This window comes from Malus domestica, chromosome 02 (assembly GCF_042453785.1).
Source record: "Malus domestica chromosome 02, GDT2T_hap1".
NCBI classification, from domain to species: domain Eukaryota; kingdom Viridiplantae; phylum Streptophyta; class Magnoliopsida; order Rosales; family Rosaceae; genus Malus; species Malus domestica.
In genome coordinates this window covers 27470675-27485990 of record NC_091662.1, presented here as the reverse complement: position 1 = coordinate 27485990, position 15316 = coordinate 27470675, and the positions used below count along the sequence as shown (strand labels likewise).

Sequence of the window (15316 nt, the reverse complement as noted above, 5' to 3'; positions counted from 1 at the left end):
AACTAATGTTCCTGAAATGAGTGCACGTGACTTATAGAATAGAACATGATATACAATTGCAATGTTTACAAGCACAAACTTCATCTAACCAGGTATACCTTCGACTGGCAGATACAAGCAGAAAAACCCATTTTAACGCCCATCATGCATTTACTTGCAAGGTAAATATGTTACAATAAAACCAGTAATTTTCAGGAGGGTGCATGCAATGTAAAATATTTTGCAGTAACAGGAAAAACAGTCAACTTTCAAACTAGCAAGTCATGCAGGCTTCCAGATAAGTGGTTATGGCGCACGAATCCCATGTAAATGATCCATAAACTGATAGATACACTGAAAACACATCTATGGATGCAAAAATTTTATAACACAGAACAACCAATTATCTACAAGTAGGCCAAGTGCGATGCCTTGCCTTAGATAATTTGACTTTTTTCACCCCATTGTCAGATCCAAAATTAACAGAAGGAGCTTTTGAATCCTGCCACAATACCATTAGCCTCAGAATATAACCCAACTTTTTACTGTTGCTTTAAGGTGCAAATGTCAAACAATTCTTCACTTAATTGTGAAAATAAAAAATAAATAAATCAATACAAACAAAAATGGGTGCACCTGAGAATTTTTGAAGAGGTTAACCCAATTCAATATTTTGGGTACAGCCTCAATCAATGTTTTGTACATATCATTTTTGTTCCCTGCAAAGTCCACATGAAAGAGAAGAGAAGCTTGACTAAGATCCAAACAACTGACTGATGAAACGTTAAGAAAACTAGTGCCACCCAAATTAACCTGAATTATAGTGGCATAGAAAATAGAAATTATTTCAAAGTAATATCTTAAAAATTCTAACCTCCACAAGCATACAAGTTCTCAAGGTGTTTCTGGAGCACCACTCTTGTGCGTTCCTCTAAAAAAGTTAGTGTAGGTATCTCCTTCATAAGTCCAGCCTGCAGAAACCAAGAAATTTCACACGGTATAGATGGGCAAATATTACAAATTATTTCATGGGAAAAAGACGCATGACAATATCCTAATACATTAAAAGGTTTACAAGGTCATAGGGTAGTTTTCAATCCTCAAAAACTTAGTGCAACACTGTACCACTTAGTGCTGCAGTTGAATGCTCATTGGATTTTAGTCTTTCATCCAGAACAGTTCGCCTCGGGCAAACGAAGCTAGCTGTAACCTAAAAGTGTTTCAAATTATTAGGACTAAGTAGGGCAATAATAACTAAAAAACTACTGACAAAAGATCAGAGAAATCTTAACAAAAACATTGTCAATAACATGTGAAGAATATCTGAACAAGCAAGAAGTAGTACCCTAGTTCCGGACACCAAAACATCCGGATGAACAATTATAAAATTATTGTGACGATCCACTTGGCACTGTCCTTGGTTATCAAATTCACCAATAACATTGACAGTATCTCCAGGAGCAATGACACTGTAAAACCTGAGAAAATAATGGAGATTAGAAGAACGACAATATTAAAATCGTATTTCGAAAGCAAGACGAATTTGAATTTTTATGTACTAGTCTTGTTGTCCAACCAAGAGCATTCAACATTACCCCAAATGTACGAATCTCTAAGATGCTATTATCTGATACAGAAAACAAGACATTATGGTAAAGTTAAATAATATGATTTTTGCCAAGCAGTTCACCAGAGGTCCGCAATCTAGACCAAAATAAACAAACGTAGCCTATTACATCCAAATTAAAAGTACAAAGTTTGACTGCAAATGGTCAAAAATAAGATTATCTCACAGCAGCTGACCGAAATCGAGATGAAGAATATTAAAAGGAATGTTCCTAAAAAAGGGGGGAAACTAAGGACCACAAAGATGACACCTTATCCCCTAGCCTATCTTCAACAATTGTGCCATTTTTCTCTAATCAAACCACCCAAATTACAGCCAAAACAAATACAACTTTTGCCTTCTTCCAGCCCCACCCACCCAAAAATCCAAAAAAATAAAAAGGACAATGCTTCTCAAATATACATCTACAAGAGGCTAGGATCACCCATTGCAAAGAATGTGCGTTTCTATTTTTGGAAAAACAACCAAATTCTAAATAATACTTGTAAGAAATTGTAGGACTGTACCACATTACTGGAAAATGACTTCCATAGAACAATAAACTGTTAATGTGCTGCAACACAAGAAAATCCTGAACTTACCACTCATCTAGTAAATATACAGAGCTCTCTTCTCCACTTTGCTCATTTCGTAACCAAATAACCTGCAAATTAATGGGATAATCTATATTACCATAACTAATCTACAGAATAAAAGTAATAATTTAAAATTTTGCTTACTAGAAACCTTAAACAGGCATTGATCACATGATGAATCAGCATCTCCACTCTTCTCAGATACCTATAGCAGAAGACGAAAAAAATTGCTATTTAAGGAAGGTCACTATTCTTTCATCAAAGAGAAACTAAACTAGTAACCCATACCTCCAATACAAGAAAACTACAATAGGAAGATTTCCGAGTAACCGTTTCTGTTAGAGCTGTCTCTGCTCTTTTCACTGTGTTATCCAAACTGACAGGCATTCTTTTGCCTTTTTTATCTTCAACTTGAAATGGAGATTCCTCCACATCTCTAGACACTGAATCTTCAATAGAAATAACATCTTCCACTTTATCTAAGAGTTCAAGCAATGCCTAATACAATAGAAAAACACGCCAAAAGGATTTCTAATTAGCACCATAGCGTGAGAAGATAAAATTGACACATACCAGCCACAGAGATCAAGTCCAATTGAACTTGCAGATTAGAAAAATGAACTGATTAATTGCTTTTTATACGCATAACTGATGAGATAATCTATTTAATTGAATCAGGAAAAGGGATATAGATCATAAATACTGAGTTATCTAAATATGATAGCATCATAGCATGATTCAAATTTGGTCAAGTAGATAATTTGATTGATTCAAACCTTTTTATGTTGCCTCAACCCCATCTGATCTGAAACTCCATTACATGCAACACCATTAGCAAGCTGCGTTGCAGTTACAGTGTCAATCATTAAAAAATGATTCTACACCCTGTACTTAGCAGACAGAAAAAGGATATCGGAAGAATATTCTTCATATGTACTGACTGTAATGAAGAATTGACAAAGAATATTCTTCAAATCTCTTCTTCTTTTTTCCCTTTACTTTTTATTGTTTTCTCTTGTGCCCTTTTCTGTCACCAGTTGATTAGAATGTCTTGCTTTCACCATTTACATGAATTTGTTGTTCAGACAACACCATAAATAATTATGCCAGTTCACTATGAAAGTACAATTACCTTATCATGGAAGTACAATAGAGAAGGTGGAGTTCGGAAAGGACTCTGCCTACTAGCTATTCCTGGGATAGTCATATCACCCCCAGTGGTTTAACTCTTTTTACACCAACCCTATTCAGGGATACCAACGATCTATCAGAAGTATTCGATGTTGGTGAGGGAAGCCTCTTCTCAACCATTACAGCTTCAAACGGAGAAGTCTGTACATTTCATCATTGATTAAGCACCGACAACAATACAAACAACAACAAAAAATGAAAAAAAAAAGGGAAAAGCTAACAAATAAACAAGCCTTGTTTTGCGAGCATTGCCTAATGCTTAAAGACTTAAGCCTTGAAGAGTCTGCCAACACTCTAATACTCTCTGGCATGCGTTTTGAAACAACTTGGAGTCTTTCATTTACCCTCCATTTAACCACATCACCTCCATCATCCTGGCTCTGCTTTATCAACTATCAACATACCGAAACTCCCAAAATCAAATTACGAAAGAAAAGAACACAAAATCTTCACAGCAATGAGAACGGTAAATGTCGCCCACACATATAACTAAAATCAGCATTGCTCAAGCATTCACAAGTAAAACACAAGCATTTCCATCAATTGTAGCCTAAAGAAATTATCTTTCAATAAGAAACAGTACAGAAATTAAAATAACAATTACTGTAAAGTATTGAAGCTAAGAATTTACCATTCCAGGTTAAAAATTGAAGCGCTTTATAGACTTGGACTTTGAGATCTCCGGCGAGGCCTCACCGTCAACATTCTCCTTATCACCACCAACTCTGGCCGCCATCAAATTCTCTGGCGGCGTGTACTGCAACATGCTGTTCTTATTCCCCAATTTTGAATTCGACCGAACCTCATCATTCACCGAAACTAAAACCGGATTACCCCCATCAATCTGGGCAGGCTTTCGGATCTCCGGAACCAATTGTTCTGTAGCAACGGTGGAAGAGAAGGCGGCGGCAAGGGGTTTAGGGTTCTGAGGAGGGGCAGAAGCGGCGACGTTGTTGGGTTTCTGAGAGTTTTGCGTGTGGCGCTCAAAAAAATGTTGGATGCCGAACTTGGATTTTTTAGACGACGTCTTGTTGGAAAAAATGGGTTTCTTTCTCGGAGCCATCGGAGCAATGGGGTGGTAGCTCTTCCAGTTCCTGGCCTCTGCTGGTTCAGTTCTGAGAGTGCGATCGGAGAGTTGGGGATGTCGGATTTCGCTTTGTGATTTTCCCGCCCAAATGAGCGTACGGCTCCAAAATGAAAAATGAAAAATGAAAAGTGCAGTTGGGCTTTTCGGGTGAAGACGAATAGAGACCCGGCTCAATGACTCCATATTAGAGCCCAAATTGAATTTGTGGAGACGAAATGAGTCGGGGTTAGAGCATGTCATGGGACGGCAATGGTTATAGCAGGTGGGTGCGATTATTCACAACCGTCATAATATTATCTGTATAAGTGTTTATTTGTTCGGTAATTTTATCTTATACTATAACTATTTATAAACAAGTAAACGTACACAATCTCGTACCCATTTATCAATTTCCCCGTACTTTTAATAAGTTGAAAATCAAAATAGAATTTTTCATAACTTTGCTCAAATTCCATAATTGTTTTCTTTTCTCAAACCAAAGCATATTGAAAAGAAAATTCATGCATTCAGCATACTTTTCCCATAAACCCAACGCAGTTCTTACTTAAGAAATATAAACAAAAAATTAAAATAAATCAAACTCCATATGATTATAAAGTTGAAGCTTCCAAAAACTCATTCTCTTAAATACTAGATTATTCAAATCTCAAAAAAATAACTAGCCTCCAACAAATATCCAAAATTAAGCTTTTGAACACTCTAAAGCTTTGGCACGTTCAATCACAAAGTCTCATTGTTTCTTTATCCCCACAAGTGCCCGCAAAAGAAATATAAAAATTGAATTAGAATCTCGATTAATGAACAATACAAACAACAACAACAACAACAAAGCCTTTTCCCACTAAGTGGGGTCGGCTATATGAAATCCTAGAACGCCATTGCGCTCGGTTTTGTGTCATGTCCTCCGTTAGATCCAAGTACTCAAGTCTTTTCTTAGGGTCTCTTCCAAAGTTTTCCTAGGTCTTCCTCTACCCCTTCGGCCCTAAACCTCTGTCCCGTAGTCACATTTTCGAACCGGAGCGTCAGTAGGCCTTCTTTGCACATGTCCAAACCACCGGAACCGATTTTCTCTCATATTTCCTTCAATTTTGGCTACTCCTCCTTTACCTCGGATATCCTCATTCCCAATCTTATCCTTTATCGTGTGCCCATACATCCCACGAAGCATCCTCATCTCCGCTACACCCATTTTGTGTATGTGTTGATGCTTCACCGCCCAACATTCTGTGCCATACAACATCGCTGGCCTTATTGCCGTCCTATAAAATTTTCCCTTGAGCTTCAGTGGCCTACGACGGTCACACAACACGCCGGATGCACTCTTACACTTCATCCATCCAGCTTGTATTCTATGGTTGAGATCTCCATCTAATTTTCCGTTCTCTTGCAAGATAGATCCTAGGTAGCAAAAACGGTCACTTTTTGTGATCTTCGCTAGATTGCTCCGGTCATTAGTGTGGATAAGTATATAAATGGATAGAGATAGGAAAGCAAACACAAGATGTACATGGTTCACCCAGATTGGCTACGTCCACGGAATAGAGTTCTCATTAATTGTGAAGGGTTTACACAAGTACATAGGTTCAAGCTCTCCTTTAGTGAGTACAAGTGAAAGATTAAGTACAAATGACATTAGGAAATATTGTGGGAGAATGATCTCGTAACCACGAAACTTCTAAGTACCGGAGTGTGGTATCGTCTTGACTTGCCTTATCTGTCTCATAGGTAGATGTGGCATCTTCTCTGGAAGTACTCTTCCTCCATCCAGGGGTGGTATCTGTAACTGGTGGAGATGCACAAGGTAATGTATCAATTTCACTTGAAGCTTACTTGTAGGTTCACGCTTGGTCAAGCGCGATACAAACCATGTAGTAGGAGTCCCCCAAGTCGCCGGGCTAGGGGATCTGCTGAAAGAGGTGACAGACAAGGTAAGCAATCAGAGCTCCGGCTGATTGTTCACATTCTCCCTATCTTGCAGGCAGCATGAAGGATAAAGAGAAGAAAAATGAGAAGAGATGATATGGGATACTTTTGCTTTTGAAGAAGTAACTTTCCACAGGCTTATTCTTGAACCGGGCTGGAGGGTTTTCTGGTTTCCTCCAGAGTATAAGGCCGACTGAAGAATTTGAGGGTCAAAACAAGTCCATCAAATCTAGAGTACGTTCGACCCTGCTGATATGGGATACTTTTGCTTTTGACAGAGTAGTGGATGTATCGGCACGTGTGCTGTTACGCTTGTCTCCACATGTTTCCTTGTATCCTTCTCACTTGCCCTATCTGTTCCTCAGGCAGATGCGGTATCTTCCCTGGAAGCATAAGATGTTGAAGATGAGTACTCGAGAGCAATGCCAGGTAAGTAATCAGGTAAGGGGTTCCAGGCAGTCAGTTCCTGGCTGGAAGCTTGATTCCAAGTGCTGACTGATTGCTCTCTTTCTCCTTGTCTTGCAGGTAAGAACAAGGCCAAACGAAAAGACAGGGAAAAAGCATGATATGGGATACTCTTGTTTTTAACCCTGATGATATGAGATATTCTTGCTCTAGTATAGCTTGTTTACAGAGGTATTATCAGGGGGAAAGAAAGCTGAATATTTCGAAAGGCTTCGTTGGGAGTGCCTTCTCAGATAAGAGAAAGGGTTGAGCATTTTTGTAGGTCTGCCTGTCCGTTAGGGATGGAGGTCGACATATATAGGAGTCTCCCTAACATCAAGTAATAATGCTATATCTTTACCCTGCTTGGTCATAACACGGTAGTGGGAGCTGCCAGCTTCACATGTTTTAACTCTGTCAGAGCACTTTGAAAAAGTGGTCTGTGGTATCTGGAAAGCTGATGTTGCGTGTGAAGATTACAGATAAGCTTTATCCAAGGAGATCCAGCTCTTGAAGTTGGGAAAGTGGTGCCTCTTCGGTTTTTGAACAAGCAATCCTGTCGGGGATCTAGCTCTCGAGATTTGGAGAACGATGCCTCTTCAATTTTTGAGAAAGCAATCCTGCTAGGGGTCTGGCTCTCGAGATTCGGAGAGCGGTGTCTCTTCGATTTTTGAGAAAGTAATCATGTTGGGAGTCTGGCTCTCGAGATTCGGAAGGCGGTGCCTCTTCGATTTTGGAGCAAGCAATCTTGTTGGGAGTGTTTTCTCGAATGTGAGTAAAGGTTGGGCATGTTTGCTAGTCTACCTTGCCACGAAGCACAAAGGTTGACACACAGGGACTTTCCAATTATCTAGCAGTGGTATTGTTCCTTTACCCTCTCTTCGATTTTTGAGAAAGTAATCATGTTAGGAGTCTGGCTCTCGAGATTCGGAGGGCGGTGCCTCTTCGATTTTGGAGCAAGCAATCCTGTTGGGAGTGTTTTCTCGAATGTGAGTAAAGGTTGGCATGTTTGCTAGTCTACCTTGCCACGGAGCACAGAGGTTGACACACCGGGACTTTCCAGTTATCCAGCAGTGGTACTGTTCCTTTACCCTTGTGGGTAATAATATGGTAGCTAGACCTTCAAAATTTATGTGTCTAAACTTTGTTAGTGTTGTTTCTTTGCAATTCTTTTACCCTTCTTGGTCAGAGCGATGTAGCGGGAGCTGCAAGCTTCACGTGTCTCAACTTTGTCAGAGAACTTTGGCAAAGTTATATGTGGTACCCATGAGTTATTGTTGCGTATGGGAAGTGGGTGATTGAATAGTACGATTCATGTGCTTTCTACTTCCCCAGAAATCTTTGACAGAATGCCCATAATTTCCGCAAAGCTGAGTGTGTGTGTGATAGGTGCTGACAAGGCTGGAAAAGTAGGTGCCTCTTCGAATTCTGAGATCGGCCTTCGTGGTCTCTTAGCAGCCCAGCTTTTGAGAAAGCAAGTCTCTTCGATTTCTGAGATCGGTCTTCGTGGTCTTTAAGCAGCCCAGCTTTTGAGAATGCAAACGCCTCTTCGATTTCTGAGATCGACCCTCGTGGTCTCTGAGCAGCCCAGCTTTTGAGAAAGTAAACGCCTCTTCGATTTCTGAGCAAGCGCCTCTTCGATTTCTGAAGCTTCGTCGAGTGCAGATTTTTATAGGGGCTGACATTAAGTTCCAAAGCACACTTGAATATCCACCAGTAGAAGCTCCATTCTTGCACTTCTAAGATCTTGATTTGTCCGACCTCTTCTCTCTTCAACACCTTTGAAAATGTCTGGCCCCTCCGACCGTCGTTTTGACTTGAACCTTGTTGAAGAGGCAGCCCCGCCTTCTCCAGACAACATATGGCGCCCATCCTTCGTCTCCCCTACTGGTCCTCTTACCGTTGGGGATTCCGTGATGAAGAATGATATGACCGTTGCGGTAGTGGCCAGGAACCTTCTCACTCCCAAAGATAACAGAATACTTTCCAAACGGTCTGATGAGTTGGCTGTTAAGGATTCTCTGGCTCTCAGTGTTCAGTGTGCAGGTTCTGTGTCTAATATGGCCCAACGCCTATTTGCTCGAACCCGCCAAGTTGAATCATTGGCGGCTGAAGTGATGAGTCTCAAACAGGAGATTAGAGGGCTCAAGCATGAGAATAAACAGTTGCACCGGCTCGTACATGAGTATGCTACAAACATGAAGAGGAAGCTTGACCAGATGAAGGAATCTGATGGTCAGGTTTTACTTGATCATCAGAGATTTGTGGGTTTGTTCCAAAGGCATTTATTGCCTTCGTCTTCTGGGGCTGTACCGCGTAATGAAGCTCCAAATGATCAACCTCTGATGCCTCCTCCTTCTAGGGTTTTGTCCAGTACTGAGGCTCCGAATGATCCCCCTCCGGTGCCTTCTCTTTTTGGGGCTCTACCGACTGCTGAGACTTCTCCTAAGCAACCTTTGTGAAGGCTCCCTCTTGTTTGTTTATTTTAACTCAAATATATGTACATATTTGTAACTTATCGGGGATATCAATAAATAAGATTTCCTTCATTTCAACGTATTGTGTTAAATACACCAAAGCCTTCTTCGCTAAGTTCTTTGAATTTTCTTTTGTTGAAGCTTGTATGTTGAAGCTTTGTGAGTGGAGCATGTAGGTTGAGGTAGTGTTCCCTTAATTTCCCGAGTGAGGAAAACTTCTTGGTTGGAGACTTGGAAAATCCAAGTCACTGAGTGGGATCGGCTATATGAATCTTAGAACGCCATTGTGTTCTGTCCTGTGTCATGTCCTCCGTTAGATCCAAGTACTCTAAGTCTTTTCTTAGGGTCTCTTCCAAAGTTTTCCTAGGTCTTCCTCTACCCATTCGGCCCTGAACCTCTGTCCTATAGTCGCATCTTCTAATCGGAACGTCAGTAGGCCTTATTTGCACATGTCCAAACCACCGTAACCAATTTTCTCTCATCTTTCCTTCAATTTCGGCTACTCCTACTTTACCCCGGATATCCTCATTCCTAATCTTATCCTTTCTCGTGTGCCCACACATCCAACGAAGCATCCTCATCTCCGCTACACCCATTTTGTGTACGTGTTGATGCTTCACCGCCCAACATTCTGTGCCATACAGCATCGCCGGCCTTATTGCCGTCCTATAAAATTTTCCCTTGAGCTTCAGTGGCATACGGCGGTCACACAACACGCCGGATGCACTCTTCCACTTCATCCATCCAGCTTGTATTCTATGGTTGAGATCTCCATCTAATTCTCCGTTCTTTTGCAAGATAGATCCTAGGTAACGAAAACGGTCGCTTTTTGGTATTTCTTGATCTCCGATCCTTACTCCTCACTCGTTTTGGCCTCCATTTGCACTGAACTTGCACTCCATATATTCTGTCTTTGATCGGCTTAGGCGAAGACCTTTAGATTCCAACACTTCTCTCCAAAGGTTAAGCTTTGCATTTACCCCTTCCTGAGTTTCATCTATCAACACTATATCGTCTGCGAAAAGCATACACCAAGAAATATCATCTTGAATATGTCCTGTTAACTCATCCATTACCAACGCAAAAAGGTAAGGACTTAAGGATGAGCCTTGATGTAATCCTACAGTTATGGGAAAGCTTTCGGTTTGTCCTTCATGAGTTCTTACAGCAGTCTTTGCTCCTTCATACATATCCTGTATAGCTTGGATATATGCTACTCGTACTCATTTCTTCTCTAAAATCCTCCAAAGAATGTCTCTTGGGACCCTATCATACGCTTTTTCCAAATCTATAAAGACCATGTGTAAATCCTTTTTCCCATCTCTATATCTTTCCATCAATCTTCATAGGAGATAGATTGCCTCCATGGTTGAGCGCCCTGGCATGAACCCGAATTGGTTGTCCGAAACCCGTGTCTCTTGCCTCAATCTATGCTCAATGACTCTCTCCCAAAGCTTCATTGTATGACTTATTAGCTTAATACCCCTATAGTTCATGCAATTTTGTACATCGCCCTTATTCTTGTAGATAGGCACCAAAGTGCTCATTCGCCACTCATTTGACATCTTCTTCGTTTTCAAAATCCTATTGAAAAGGTCGGTGAGCCGTGTTATACCTGTCTCTCCCAAAACTTTCCACACTTCGATTGGTATATCGTCCGGGCCTACTGCTTTTCTATGCTTCATCTTCTTCAAAGCTATAACCACTTCTTCCTTCCGGATTCTACGATAAAAAGAGTAGTTTCTACACTCTTCTGAGTTACTCAACTCCCCTAAAGAAACACTCCTTTCATGTCCTTCATTGAAAAGATTATGAAAATAACCTTTCCATCTGTCTTTAATCGCGTTCTCTGTAGCAAGAACATTTCCATCCTCATCCTTGATGCACCTCACTTGGTTTAGGTCCCTTGTCTTCTTTTCCCTTGCTCTAGCTAGTTTATAGATATCCAACTCTCCTTCTTTGGTATCTAGTCGCTTATACATATCGTCATAAGCCGCTAACTTAGCTTCTCTCACAGCTTTCTTCGCCTCTTGCTTCGCTTTTCTATACCTTTCACCATTTTCATTGGTCCTATCCTTGTATAAGGCTTTACAACATTCCTTCTTAGCCTTCACCTTTGTTTGTACCTCCTCATTCCACCACCAAGATTCCTTTTGGTGTGGGGCAAAGCCCTTGGACTCTCCTAATACCTTTTTTGCTACTTTTCGGATACAACTAGCCATGGAATCCCACATTTGGTTAGCTTCCCCCTCTCTATCCCACACACACTGGGTGATTACTTTCTCTTTGAAAATGGCTTGTTTTTCTTCTTTTAGATTCCACCATCTAGTCCTTGGGCACTTCCAAGTCTTGTTCTTTTTTCTCACTCTTTTGATATGTACATCCATCACCAACAAGCGATGTTGATTAGCCACGCTCTCTCCTGGTATAACTTTGCAATCCTTACAAGTTATACGATCCCCTTTCCTCATTAGAAGAAAATCTATTTGTGTTTTTGACGACCCACTCTTGTAGGTGATCACATGTTCTTCTCTCTTCTTAAAAAAGGTGTTGGCTAAGAAGAGATCATATGCCATTGCAAAATTCAAGATAGCTTCCCCATCCTCGTTTCTCTCCCCAAAACCATGGCCACCATGAAAACCTCCATAGTTGCCTGTCTCCCTGCCCACGTGTCCATTTAAATCTCCTCTTATAAATAACTTCTCCGTCTGAGCAATTCCTTGCACCAAGTCTCCAAGGCCTTCCCAAAATTTCTCCTTCGAACTCGTATCCAACCCTACTTGAGGTGCGTACGCACTAATCACATTGATAAGTTCTTGTCCTATTACAATCTTGATTGCCATGATTCTATCTCCTACCCTCTTGACATCTACAACATCTTGTGTCAAGGTCTTGTCCACGATGATGCCAACACCGTTTCTCGTTCTATTTGTGCCCGAATACCATAGTTTAAACCCTGAGTTTTCTAGATCATTTGCCTTACAACCAACCCACTTAGTTTCTTGTAGGCACATAATATTTATCCTTCTCCTCACCATAACTTCTACTACTTCCATAGATTTTCCCATCAAGGTTCCTATATTCCACGTTCCTAAACGCATTTTGCTCTCTTGAACTCTACCCTTCTGTCCTAGCTTCTTCACCCTTCCCCGTCTAATAGGATCAAAGTACTTCTTTTGTGTGTCCCGTGTAAAGTTGATAGGAGCATATGCTCCCAAACAACTTTGAGTGGAGTCGTTCGAAAAGAAGTTTCTATAGCCCCCTTGCTCATTTAACACTGCATCCGGGTGCCGATGGAGATACAGCGACCCTTGCTCACTTATCACTGTGCTCGGGCCACACAGCGCGCCACTTACGGGTGACGCCCTAGCTTTAGCGCGATTTCGTTCTGGATTCATTTTCATAAGGATTCAACGTAATCATGGAGTGCCGGCTGTCGACTACCTGACGCCCTCCCCCTCCTCCTTTATCCGGGCTTGGGACCGGCAATGTAAGATAAACTTACACGGCGGAGTTGATTAATGAACAATAACAAAAAAAAATAAAAATAAATAAAAATAAAAATAAAAATAAAAAAAGAGTTAGTTTTACCACGTCCACATCAATATCATCAGCAAAGGGAAAATCTTCAACTAGAGTTTGAATATGATTCCACAATAGAAGTTAGAATTAGGCTAACAGGGTAAATTATTGATAGAAATTGGGTAGTTCACAGGATTGAAAACAGATGTCGTTAGACTATCGATCACAATATGGTGTGAAGGATATGAACAGAGAGTGTGTATGGAATTGAATGAATCTGACAGAAAAGGATTTGACAAATATATAGAGATGAAAAATAACCTTTCTGGAGGAGTTGTGTTCTTCAGGAGAAGTTATAACTTCTCATGTTGAAATACAATTGTTCATATCCTTTAATTAATTAATTAATTAATTATATTATATTATATTATTTCCTTTATTAATTAATTAACTCATTTCACTGCAATCATATGTATATTAGTACACCAATGTTATAGTGTACATTCACACATGATTACACATATTGTGAAAACCATGTTATCATAATCATATTCCAACATCTCCCACTTGATTATGATGACATAAATGGTTTCCTATTCTGATTTGTTTCTCAAGAGTATTACTTATAAACAAATTGAATGTAACATCAGATATGTGGCTTCTTTACCTGGTGAGCACCATTCCACTTTATCTGATAACATTTTACTCTTTAGTAAAATGGCATCATATCCAAGTAACTAGGAAAAAACAATCCATACCCCGTTACAAATAATGACTTAGCTCTGCATTATACACCATAGTGTTATATAAATTATTTCTTGAAGCTTATTATGGATTATACTTTCAAGACGATTTATTATAACCTAGTTACCTCGCTAATGCCCTCTAACCGACCAAGTACTAAAGAACCAGATAGAGTCGCATCTACTTGTCCATGTTTCCGGCGTCCCTAAAACCATACGACGATGTCTGCCGCACATCTCACACTACAACACATTTAGATGTTTTGCAAACCCATTATAGTCACATGCTCTCTGAATTTTTCTAGAGACAATCCCTTGGTCATCGGATCGGCGACCATCTCTTCGAAGGGTATGTAGTCAACCTTTACCTCTCATCTCTCCACTATATCTTGTATATAGTGATATTTAATATCAATGTGTTTTCCTTTGGAACTATTTGCTCCACTCTTTATCATAAAGATGGCGGACTTATTATCACAAAACACATTGATGTGCTCCTTAGGTATACCTATATTTAAACTATCGATAAATCGTTTAGCTCATACTGCAGTACTTACCACTGTGCTACAAGATATATATTCTGCTTCCATGGTAGACTTTGCAACACGGCCTTGTTTCATACTTAACCAAGAAACAGTCGTTCCACCAAACAATACAATGTTACCACTTGTTGACTTTCTGTCATCCAAGTCACCTGCGAAATCTGCATCACAATAACAAACTAAATTCAAATCATTTTATCCAAAACAAAGTTTCATACCTTGGGTGCCTTTAAGATATCTAATAATTCTCTTTACTGCCATCCAATGTTGCTTTCCGGGGTTGGATTGATATCTACTTACCAATCAAAATGCATGACATATGTCAGGTTTTGTGCTGGTCATAGCATACATCAAACTTCCAACTGCTTGGGCATACATAACATTTTGCATATCAATGATGTCTTACTTATGTACCAGACACATATTTTTGGAAAGCATCATTCCTTTACAAACAGGTGTACTAACTGGCCTGCAATCTTGCATATTAAATCTTTTAAATATTTTATCCAGATAATTTTGTTGATCCAAATAGTGTTTTGGCATCTCTATCCCTAGTAATTTTAATTCCTAGAACATAAGATGCTTCTCCCATATCTTTCATTTCAAATTTGGATCCCAGATATGACTTAGTCTTTTCAATTATATCTATAGACCTGCAAGTAAGATGTCATCTACATATAGTGATAACATACATAAATTATCTTGGCACTTCCAAGAGTAAACACAATGATCCAATGGATTTATTTTGTAGCCCATTTCCATAATGGCTTGCTGGAACTTTAAATATCATTGTCTTGATGATTGTTTAAGGTCATACGACGACTTTCTTAATTTATAGACTTTGTTTTCATGTCCTTTGACATGATATCCTTCGGGTTGAATCATATAGATGTCTTCCTTCAAATCTCCATTCAAGAATGTTGTTTTGACATCTAACTGATGAAGTTCTAAATCCATTCTAGCAACAATTGTCATAAGAATACGAATGGATGTAAACTTCGCAACTAGACAGTAAGTGTCCAGAAAATCTATACCGGGTGTCTAAGTATAACCCTTAGCTACAAGTCGAGCCTTAAACTTATCCAGGGTACCATTTACTTTGTACTTCTTACAAAGTACCCACTTACAACCGATGGGCTTTCTTCCATTAGGTAGATCAACCAATTCCCAAACTTCATTTTTCTTTGTGGAATCTAGTTCTTCATT

The 15316-nt window shown here is 39.8% G+C and overlaps 1 protein-coding gene across 2 annotated transcripts; it reads right to left on the bottom strand.

The window, feature by feature from the left end:
* Window positions 1-10: 10 nt before the first annotated feature.
* Window positions 11-4543, bottom strand: LOC103432009 (DNA replication ATP-dependent helicase/nuclease JHS1-like). 2 transcript variants are annotated; one of them, XM_070817489.1, is made up of 11 exons: window positions 4004-4543; window positions 3314-3752; window positions 2958-3020; window positions 2470-2679; window positions 2333-2386; window positions 2188-2249; window positions 1325-1457; window positions 1105-1189; window positions 854-950; window positions 616-698; window positions 11-481 (listed from the first exon to the last, which is right to left on the bottom strand). In XM_070817489.1, exons 2-9 carry the CDS (start codon window positions 3386-3388, stop codon window positions 874-876), a joined length of 759 nt encoding a protein of 252 aa, XP_070673590.1. In that variant the 5' UTR covers window positions 3389-3752; window positions 4004-4543; the 3' UTR covers window positions 11-481; window positions 616-698; window positions 854-873. The 2 variants fall into 2 exon arrangements, with proteins under 2 accessions (XP_070673590.1, XP_028949384.2); XM_029093551.2 differs by lacking the exons at window positions 11-481; window positions 616-698; window positions 854-950 and having other exon boundaries at window positions 978-1189.
* Window positions 4544-15316: the final 10773 nt, after the last annotated feature.